This window comes from Equus quagga, chromosome 6 (genome assembly GCF_021613505.1).
Source record: "Equus quagga isolate Etosha38 chromosome 6, UCLA_HA_Equagga_1.0, whole genome shotgun sequence".
In the NCBI taxonomy this organism is placed as follows: domain Eukaryota; kingdom Metazoa; phylum Chordata; class Mammalia; order Perissodactyla; family Equidae; genus Equus; species Equus quagga.
In genome coordinates, this window is record NC_060272.1 from 2,654,921 (window position 1) to 2,665,826 (window position 10,906).

Genomic DNA, 10,906 nt, shown 5'->3' on the forward strand with positions numbered 1-10,906 from the left:
AAACTGACCCAGGGTCACCAAGCACTGAATGCCATCATCCGCACTGGGTCCTCATTACAACAGGCAGAGCCACAGAGCTCACGGCCTCTCAGGGCCCTAACGAGCGAAAGAGAAGCCGCTCGGGTCAGATGGGACCTGCCCTGCTCATCTCCACCGAGGCTCAGTATGGCCCCAGTGCCACCAGCTCCCGTTTCACAGCAAGAGGACCCCTTAGGAGTCCTCATTTCAGAGAGAGAGGGTGCACCGGGGGCCCACTTCACAGCAGGGGGACACCCCAGGAACAAGAGATCCGCTTGCCCAGGCCCCACGGCTGGTGGGGGGTGGGGGAGCCTCTGGGCATCCGGATGATAACTGACTCCTGTCAGAGCTGGGGGTCCTCGGCCCTCCTAACAGAGCCAGAGTGTGGATCCCCTGTGGCCTGGGCGTGTCTGGGGAGACAACGTGGGGATCCTCCAACCATGTGGAGTGACCTCCAGACAGCGGGCTGAGGGGGAGGGCAGCAGGGCCAAATGAGGCCTTCACACCTGGCGTGTGCGGGGCGGGGGTCCACACACGGCCCTCGTAACTACCCCACTCGCTCTCTATCACGACAGAAGTCGGGGAGCTTGGTGAAAGGTCGAGACCCCGTTCTTTTAACCCTGAATCCTGTGCTCCAACGCAGCTGAGCTCAGCACGAGAACCACGGAGCAGAGGCAGCCCGCTCCGCCCGCCCCGCAGGACGCCCCTCACGGTGCTCTCCCCACCTTTACCGTGACAGCCCCACTGTCGTCCCAGCCGAGACAGGCTCACCACCAGGCTCCTCAGAACCAGGAGACAAAGCAAACCAAATACGACGAGGCCAGCAGGCAGCGCAGCCAATACTGCCCGACACCTCGTTTCCAGCCTCTTCAACAAGGCTCACACGCGGCACACGTTTTCTGGGGAAAGAAATACACAGGGAAGAGCCCGCCAGCAGAGGGGACACCTGGCGCCCGTCCCCACGCTGTACACATGCGCTACCCTGTCCTGCCTCACCTGAAAGTGGGCGCTTCGAGGCCCCCCGGCATCCCCAGGGCAGCAGGCAGAGCCAGCGCTGGCGGCCCCGGGACGCTCCCCTCTGGGCCATGGCGTCGTCTTCCCGCCAGGGACACGCAGCAGCAGCAGCAGCAGCAGCAGCAGCAGCAGTGGCTTCGATTCTTCAGGACGAGCTCGCTCACCCAGGGCCGAGTGAGTCCCCGTGCCAGAACTCAGCTTCCACTGTCCTGCAGGTCCCCGCTGGGGACAGTCAAACACCAGGCGGGCACCAGCGACGTGGGGCAAGGGCACTGGGCGCTGGCCTGCACACGGAGCTGGGCACACGACCTCTAGTGACCTTGGGTTTACAGAGTCCTGAGACAGAACAACAGAGCAACAAGGCGGCCTCTGCGACCAGGCTGCACTCCTCCGTAATGACCGCAGGTGCCCACAGTCCACTCGGACAGCTCAGAGCCAGCCACCTGCACACAGAGGGCCAGCCCGTAGAGACTGCCACCAGCCCTGGCAGGACGGGTAGGCAGGAGAAAAGGCCCCGCAGGGCGGGTGAGGCCGCAACCCGCTGATCCACCCGCACGTCCCAGCGTTTCCTTCCTTGGAAGGGGGGCTCGTGTGGCTGGAGCCCCAGCGTCACAGAGCTGCTCCACTGCCCGAGCCAAAAACACCTTCCAGGCTCAGGAGGTCCCCAGTTCAAACAAACAACTACAGGCGGGAGGAAGGGAGGGGCCGCGGCCAGGGCTTTCTTGAAATAAACTGAGAAGTTCCGCCGTTTACTCCTGTCTGCTGTCCAGCACAGAGAAAGGAAATGACAACGCGCTTTGCTTGGCAAGCGACACCTTCCAAGGGGGATGCTGAACCTGCCCGGCGGCTCTCAACCCTGAACCCACGAGGGGGTGAGCCCTTGGGACCCCAGGACGCCCGGGGGCTCCCGACCCTGAACCCACGAGAGGGTGAGCCCTCAGGACCCCAGGATGTCAGGCGGCTCCTCTCATCCGCGAGCTGCCTTCCGCAGCCTCACACTGGGCACGACAGTGTCTCAGACCCTCAGACCTAACTTGGGAGGGGTTCATTTTAGCGCCATTTAAAACATGATGACATTGAGGCTCTATGGGCTGCAGCACGCTGAGCACACGCTCCAGGTCTCAGAGTCAGAGTGACGAGGGTGAGCACTCAGGTCTCCCTGAGAGACCACCCTTCACCCCTGTCACGGCTGCCCCTTCATTCGCCAATGTGACGAGGGCTGGTGCAGCCGGTCTGCAGCATTTATTTAATTTCAGGCAGTCGGGGGGCGCCCCTCCTCCTGGGAATGCTCACAGGCAGAGGGGACCCTGCTAAACTCATGTGTCCTGCCTGCTGGAGACCATGACGTGGAGGGGACAGTCCTGGTCCTGGGAGCATTGTCCTGGGCCTGGAAGAGGCAGCGGCTCTCGTATCCGTTTCCAGTTTTGTACAATTTGGTGATTCCGCCCAGTGCTCTCCTTGATGATGGACGTGCAGTTCTGCACCTCTGAGCACTGAGGGTGTCAGGAGCCGGAGAAGCAGGTGCCGGCCACTGTCACCGCTGCTCCCCACCTGCCACACATCTGGGCTGTCATGCTGCTCCTGGCCCGCCACACCCATCTGCACTGTCACCTGCAGCCTGGAGAAGCTGCAAGAGGAACACGGGCGTGGAGCCCAGAAAGCCACAGCCAGGCCTCCCTCCCCCAGAAGCGAGGGGACACCAGGACCGAGGCGCAGGACCACCAGCCCGCTGACAGGCGCTCGAGGTTTCGCTCGTGTCCCTCGTGCTGCCTCCCCAGCAGAGGCCGTCCCGACTCACAATCAGGAGGAAACAGATGGCGCGTTTGATGTGGTGCGTCCAGGACGCAGGCCCCTTCCCGAGACGGGGGAACCGGGCCTCATCTCGGGTCAGTCCACGGCGTGAGGACAGGACACGGGGAAACGTGACTGCTACGTGTCCAGGGAAGTAGCCCGTGGCGGGGGACGAGGGACGAGCCGTGCGCCGAGGGCTGTCTCTGACGGCCGGCACCCAGTTTCCCTCTCGGTCCTTCCCTGCCCCCACATGAGTGTGAAGGTCGCACAGAAAACTGGGAAAATCCGGAACGTCAGGCCGTTCCCTGAGCAGCTAGTGAGTCAGAGCTTTTCCCCTAAATATCTAAATATGCTTTAAAGACATTACCAGCTAAAACCTTTTCCAAAAACCAGTTCTGAGACATGATCTCTCTCACAATCTGTTTCTTTGTCTTGTAGGTTTGCAGCCTCCGGGTTTGTGAACAACCTGAAAACTCTGCGGGGTTTTCCCAGCCATCCGAGGGTACTTCCCTCCCTCAGCTCCTTCACAGCCCCTTGTGAAAACAAACAAAAAACACCAAGTTCTTCGTCACACGACATTGGCCCGCCCAGGGTTTGTTGAGCGCATCTTGGGGAAGCTGAGGGAATTGGCCATTTGAGAAGAGGACCGGCTCTTTTTGGACCCCAAGAGTATATTTTATACAACGTGGCCTCAAGCTTAAGAAATTCATATCGATAAATGCCTGGTTTTTGGCAGTAGAAGAGTCTTAAATAAATCATCTCGGGGAGCAGGGAGCTGTTTAGACAGGTCTTAAAGCAAATGAGATGCTGGGGAATTGAATACTCAATTCTCCGGGCCGACACCGGCAGGGAGGCGGCCGCCCCCTGGGCTGGACCTGCTGGACCGCCGAGTGGAAGCTGCAGGCCACGCGTGAGGACTCCGGCACAAAAGAGTGTTTTCTCTCTTTTTAAAAAACTGTGTGTGGAAGATGACACGCGGGCACACATTGAGATCTGCGGGTTCCACGAGGCCAACTCACAAGGGGGCCCAGGAGCCCCCCGGCCCGCTGAGGTGCCTCCTTCTGTGGATGAGTGCTGATCCAACTTCCCCTCATGTTGTCCTTTTTCGGGGTTTGTTGCTGAACTGATGCCTGGCGCCGCCGCCCCACTGTGCGCAGATGTTCCCCTTGCTGGACAGTCTCTCTGTGTCAGGGAAGCACTGAGGCCCACACCTGACGAACCCTCGCCATACTCAGCACCGGGTCCCGGCCCCGTCACCTAGCACCGCCCCCTTGGCCACAACCTGGCTGCCCACGGTGGTGGTTCCGGAGGGAGCCACAGTGCCGGTCACTCCTCGGTCTTCACTCGGGGCTCTGAGTCAGGACACCTCTGCCACTTTCAAAGAAAACGTCTTCCCTCTAACAAAGACGGGAAGTTTTGGCAGCTGAGTGGTTGAGATAACCTGTAAGGCACACGATAGAGCTAAACTCCTGAGGCCTCTGAGGGATGAAAACATCGGCGCAGAAACAGGTCTCAGTCCCGGACCGGTTACTCTTAAAAAACGAGACTTTAAATGGTGTGCCTGATTTTTAAAGGATATATCACAACTGACCAATCACGGCAAACTCTAGATACAACGCCCAAGCCACACGAATTTAGAAGTCTACTAAAACACAGACAGCAGAGGACACAGAGATTTTAGGTATTTTCTAAGCTCTGTTTGCAATAATCTTTCAAAGACACAAATTGGGACGCAGCTGGGCCACAGTTTAAACTCAGGTTTTCCTCGCTGGGAACAGACACGCGGCCCGTGAACGGCTCCTTCTGCTCTACAGTAAGGTTCTAACACATCACGTTCAGCGGTGGTTTGCATCTGGGGGCTGTTCCGGTAAAGCTTCGGGATCCAGCAGAACCTCTGGGTCTCGTTCCCCCAGGGGGGACGGGCTGTGTCCTGTGGGCCCCTCGGTGGCCGACACACGCAGGGGCTCCCAATGTGAACAGGTGAACAAACACGTTCCTATGAATGAACGAGCCGGCCAATACCGAGGACGGGCTTCCAGAAGAGAAAACAGGTTCAGTCCTATTAGAACTGATGGAGACATAAGATTACAAAACTGATCAATCATGGAGACCTAACATCTATGTGCACTCATTCAACAGCTTTCTATATTTTCTGATCATTTAAATATCAAAGGACATGTTCTCCCTTTTTAAGGATTCAGAAATCAAAACACAAAAAATCTCTGTCTTTCAAGGCAGAGCACCCTCACAAAAGGGCAGTCCTACTTGGGGCATCAGCTCACCAGCCCTGAAATCCTGCTGAAAATGTCATCGATGAAAACTGACACCGTTCTTTCCCTTGGTGAACTGACCACCACCAATGGCGTGCGGTGAGACTACAAGGACGAGAACTGGTTTCGTGCCTCGGGGGCTGGACCCAGTTCTTCAGCACTACTCACGATGGCATAAAGTAAAAACCCAGAACATCTGCCGAAACCCCAATTTAGATTCACAAAAGCCACCTCATCTCGAAAAGTTAGAAAGAACAGCCAGCTCTTTTGTATTTTCAGACTTACAACTTTAAATTTCCTTGAAAATCTCCTCCCAGAAGTTCGATTTCTCACAGTGCCGTGTGTCTTTCGGGAGTGAAGCTGGGACAAAGGTTCCCACCAGGCCCTCCGTTTTTGGAAAAATATTCCCTTTCCATCAACACCTGCTCCCCGTAATTTGTGCTCCCTGCTCTGCCGCTCTCAGCCCCACTCCGAGGAGGCCAGAGGGCTCTCCACTCCCGCACGGTAGCAGCTTCACGCTGGACGCACACGGCCGGGTTTCTGGTGGGTGTTCTCTGTTCCAACAACAGGCAAGAGAATATCTCATTATCTATTTAAATGTGAGAAGACGATGGAGTCACCTGAGGCCGGCTCTTCTCCCATCTCATGGCCGGTTGCTCAGCTGACTATTCAAACCACATTCTCTGTATTTGTCAGTGCTGCCACGTTAACGCCGCATGACAAGCTGCCCGCAGCTCAGTGCCACGGAAAGAAATAGTATTATTCTCACGCTCACAGCTCTGTGGCTCCTCATGTCTCCTTCTGGACCCAGGCTGGAGGGGCAGTGGCTGCCACAGGCACGTCCTCATGAAGGGTGAGCAGGGGTCAGGAAGGGCCAGGCCCTGTGCAAGCACGTGTGAGCAGCAGACCAGCTAAGGGCACGTCAAAGGACGTGGGCTCTGCCCACAATGGACGGGGGGAGGGAGCATCTGCGGGAAAGTGGTCCTCACAATCCCCACGTCCCATGGTCGCTCCCTCCCCCGTTCATGGAGGGCAGCACAGGACTTCAGGGAAGCCTCTCCCCACATCCAGTCATGAACACGAAGTCCTTTGACTTTTTGGTCTCACTCTCATAAAAACAGTTTATTATGAACTTGGTGTACCTCTGTCAGTAGGTGGGCATCACCGTTTATTCAATCATTTGTGTTTATTTGTGAAGGTCAAGGTCATTAATCCGTAGTTTCTCAATTGTGCATTTTCTTTTTGAAACAGAAAAGAGATGACAAACATTTAATCTTCAGATGCTTCCCCTACCTGCCACCGTTTTGCAGTCTACACGTGCTGGTCCAACACACTCGGAGGGAGCACATGTAGGTGCCAGGCCTGTGGAGGTGAAGTCAGACAGCATCGTGCAGACCACGGAGCCGACGGACAGGGCACAGGCTCCACCAAGCCGATGGCACGTGGGGCCCAGCGCCATGCCCAGGGTGGTGGGTGCAGTGCATACAGGTAAGGGAGCCGTGTGGGCAGTGGGAGAAGGCCCCACAGGAGTGAGCCCTAAGCTGGCTCCCGAGGGAGGACCCTGCACTAGCTGAAAGGGCGAGCAGGAGCTCCAGGAGTCCTCGTCATTCTCCATTTGACCCCTTCTCCAGAGCGCACTGAAGGAGAGGGCGCCGGCTTCCATCCTCCCACAGACCTGGGCCCTGGCGGCCCCCCAGTTCCTGCACGGGTCTCGAGCTTGGGCCTCAGACTCACCTGGCTGGGATGGACCGAGAATCTGCATTTCTGTAATCTCTCAGGTGATGCCTGGTCCAGGACCACACCTGACAACCCTGTGATGGACGGGGGAAACCACGAGGCCCCAAACGGACAACCCTAAAAGGAAGAAGTCACTCATTTCATTCCACCAGCTTCTCTTTCTGCTCAGAATTCCAAGACCCACTCCTAAGTCCCTGCTAACAAGACCCACAGAAACTTCCTGTGGAAGCCCCTTGCTTATTTTAAAAGACAGTTTTTGGGCTGGCCCAGTGGCGCAGGGCTTAAGTTCGCACGTTCCACTTCGGCGGCCTGGGGTTTACCAGTTCAGATCCTGTGTGCGGACATGACACCACTTGGCACGCCATGCTGTGGCAGGCGTCCCACATATAAAGTAGAGGAAGATGGGCACAGATGTTAGCTCAGGGCCAGGCTTCCTCAGCAAAAAGAGGAGGATTGGCAGATGTTAGCTCAGGGCTAATCTTCCTCAAAAAACAAAAAAATAGTTTCCGTGTTTCACAGTCACACCCACCTAATTAGAAAACGAAATTACACGTTATGAAATAATCGACAACCCCCCATCAATGTCCACCTCACTTCCTGAAGGGCCTCAACCCATCTTAAGAACGGATTTGAAAAAACGACTCCTCAGGATGCCATGACAGGGCGGGAGACTGCTGCGGGGAGGGCACTAGCGCACATGACGGAACCCAGGCCGGATGCATCTGAGTTTGCTGGGATGCTGCGGGCGCTGCATCTAAAGCCCTTACATTCCATGTCATGAGCTTCCGTGCCGAAACGCACACCCCTGAGCCCCCATGAGTCACCCGGAAGGAATCCTCTCCTCCGCCAGGTGCGATGGGGCCTCAGACCACCCTGGGAGCCTTCTTTCCCCCGAAAGCCACTCCTGCTGCCCCGGCCCCCCGCCCCCAAGCCCCCCCCACACTGAGCCCCGTCTCGGCCACACACCACCTGCCAGGGATGGTTTAAGGCCAGAGGCTGGGCACCTGGGGGGCTCAGGTGACAGCAGATTCTCTTCTCCTCTCACTGTCCTCATCCAGCTCAGTCAGACCTGCCGGACAACACACGTCCAGAACGCCACTGCCCGTGCCACCTGCCACTGCACACCCAGCCCGGGTCTCCACGGCCGTCCACCCCTCCTGGACTGGGCATGGCCACCCTTTCACACGGCTCCCTCTGCCTTCTCAACAGGCAGCTAGGTGAGCTGTTAAAGACCTAAGTGAGATGGCAGCTGGCGGGTGGCACAGCCATTAAGTGCACATGTTCTGCTTCAGTGGCCTGGGGTTCCCCGGTTCGGATCCCGGGTGCGGACATGGCACTGCTTGGCACGCCATGCTGTGGCAGGCATCCCACTTGTAAAGTAGAGGAAGATGGGCACGGATGTGAGCTCAGGGCCAGTCTCCCTCAGCAAAAAGAAGAGGACTGGCAGTAGATGTCAGCTCAGGGCTAATCTTCCTCAAAACAAAAAAGCTAAGTGACACAGCGCCACTCCTCTGCTCGAAAGTCTGGAGGCTTCCAATTTCCCAGACTCCGAGCTGAGGCTGGGGCTGGGGCCCTGGCCACAGTTCACACACAACCTGGCTGTCACAGGCTAAACTCTGTCCCCGCAGAACTCCTATGTTGAAGTCCCCACCCCAGGACCTCCGAATGCACCTGCCTTTGGAGCTGGGCCCTCTGAAGACGCAACTAAAGTAAAACGAGGTCAGCAGGGCAGCCCTGATTCAACATGGTCAGAGTCCTACGAAGAGGAGATCAGGACACAGGCACACACAGAGGGACAACCCCACGAGGACACAGGGAGGAGACAGCCGTCTACACGGCAGGAGAGAGGCCGGAGAGGGAACCAGCCCTGCGACACCCTGACCTCGACCTCCGGCCTCCGGACGGTGAGACACAGACGTCTGCTCTCTAAGCCGCCTCGTGGGCGATGCTGTGTTACTACAGCCGAGCTGACTACCGCACTGGGCCCCCCACTGCCCTCACTGCCCGCCCCACCCCGCCCCTCGCTGTTCTGGCCTCACACACCCAGGGCTCCGTAGTGTAAACAGGAATAGCTGCAGGATACACAGAACAATTTTCAAAAACTTGGTATAAATGTTACACAAAAAATTCTTAGGGTGTGTTTGGGCATTTCTGGGTTAACTACTTATTTTTGCGTCTTAAAGGGGCAGACCCCAGCGCTACAGAATTTTGCGTAAAAGGAAGGGGAACAAGGAGACGCAGGATGGAGCTGCTCTCCCTGGGTGGGACCCGTTCTGTCTCGCTATGGGCTGGCTTTCTCCAGACAGCTCATCACGGCTCAAGGTCGCTGGGAATGTGGCCGCGGCCGGACCATGACTGCGTTGACAAATGAAGCCTGAGAGTCCCACGTGGCGGGGTCTTGGTGATGGTGGCCCATGGCTCTGGCTTTTGGAAGCACTTGGGTGGCACAACCCAGGGGTGATGCCTGGCCAAGGGAGGACAGGAGACAACAGGCTCCTTAGGGGGGGCCGGGGCAAGGGCGGGACAGCCGGTGGTTTACAGGTCGCACGCTGTCAGATGGGGACACAGCTGGCACTCACTGGGTGGGAGGGCAGGGAAGAGGAGACATATCCACCTTGGTTTTGCTTCAGCCGAGCTTTCCAAGAGCTTCACGCAACTTGGAGACGTCACGACACGACGGGAAGGTTCTTGGATCTGGGCAGAACAGGGAATGTCAAATATGGGCTCCACCATGGACGAGCCACCAGCTGGAACCTCACTTCCCACAACAGCAAAACGGGCCTGACGGCCGCACTCAGAGAGGTTTACAGACAGGAAGAGAGCACACAGCAGCCATGGGCACCACTCAGGCCCGACGGGCGAAAAACTAAAGAGAGCTTTTAAAAATTGTGTGTCGATTTCTATTTGGTAAGACATATTCTCCTTTTTACTAAAAAACAAGTTTTTTAAAAATCATTTTTTCAAACCTTAAATTCTTCACAAGAGTACATGATTCCTTTGACTCCTTAACTGCCTATATTTGGTCTGTTTAAACATTGATAAAAAGCAAACACCAAACATATCACAACACCTAACAAGAAGGAGGGAAGTGAGATTTTAAGAGTTCTCCATCCCCTCGCGAAGCAGAGAGAGTGGGTTCAAAGGTGCTTGCTGGGGTGGAGCTGCCGAGAGCCAGCAGGGCCCCTCCGACCCCTCACCTCTCCCGCCCTTCTCCTCGTCTGGGACTGACTCCCTGAAGTAACCAGGAGCATGACGCCTCCCCCACGAGGAGAGCCGGGAGGACGTCCTTTCGTGGCCACCGGGCCTGAGAGTCACGAGTTACTACAGGACGAGCAGGCCGGCTCTCCTGGACCCTGAGAGTGAGCATCCCGTGAGTTAGAGGGGCCAGTTCTGCTCGGTTCTGGGAGGAAACCAGGGTGTACCAGGCATTCCAACGAGAATCGCAAAGAACCGCCAAGACAGAAAGAGAGTTTACGTGGCTCCTTTATTTTCAAGGAAATGTCGCCCTCGGCACCACTGATGCCCCTCACTGACGTGTGCTCAGCTTTTTAACAGAGCGCTGTTTGTTTCCGCGTTAACACGACGCAGCAGGCGCGTGCTGTGCTCTCATCTCCCATCCAGCCCCCAGGACGTCGCCCTTCAGACCAACGTGCGACCCAGCCGCAGCTGCTGCCAGGAAATCCCGATTTCACGCAAAACTGGAGGAAAACCCACAGCCCCTTAACAGTGGGGTGGCGGCCCCAGCGCCCAAGCTTCTCCCCAAGAAACGGCACAGCCTGAACCCCTGGGCCCTCGGAGCCCGGAGGTCTGGATTCCAGTGTGGGCATTTTCACCAAAGGAATTTACGGATTTGGGAAAAAGTTAATCCCCACAATCCCTCACAGATATAAAGTTCTACCTTCCGATCCAAGTAACCAAGAGACGTACCCTCTGCGTCCCCGTGTGCTGTGTGACCCGCAGAGATGCACACACACGTGACATGGGGTGACCAGGGGGTGGCTGGCCTCCTCATGGGGTCACCAGGGGGTGTCTGGCCTCCTCATAGGGTGACCACGGGGTGTCTAGCCTCCTCACAG

The 10,906-nt window shown here is 56.9% G+C and overlaps 1 protein-coding gene across 8 annotated transcripts in view; it reads right to left on the reverse strand.

The window, feature by feature from the left end:
• MCF2L (MCF.2 cell line derived transforming sequence like) overlaps positions 1 to 10,906 on the reverse strand; it is a 174,244-nt gene that overhangs the window by 99,842 nt on the left and 63,496 nt on the right. Inside the window, exon 1 of one of the 8 annotated variants that reach the window (XM_046664012.1) lies at positions 1,015 to 1,628. The exons of 6 other annotated variants lie outside the window; for them this stretch is intronic. In XM_046664012.1, the coding sequence (XP_046519968.1) occupies positions 1,015 to 1,105 (91 nt within the window). In that variant the 5' untranslated portion in view covers positions 1,106 to 1,628. Of the gene's footprint in view, positions 1 to 749; positions 918 to 1,014; positions 1,629 to 10,906 lie in introns of those variants that run through there. One more of the 8 variants, XM_046664018.1, reaches the window with a different exon arrangement.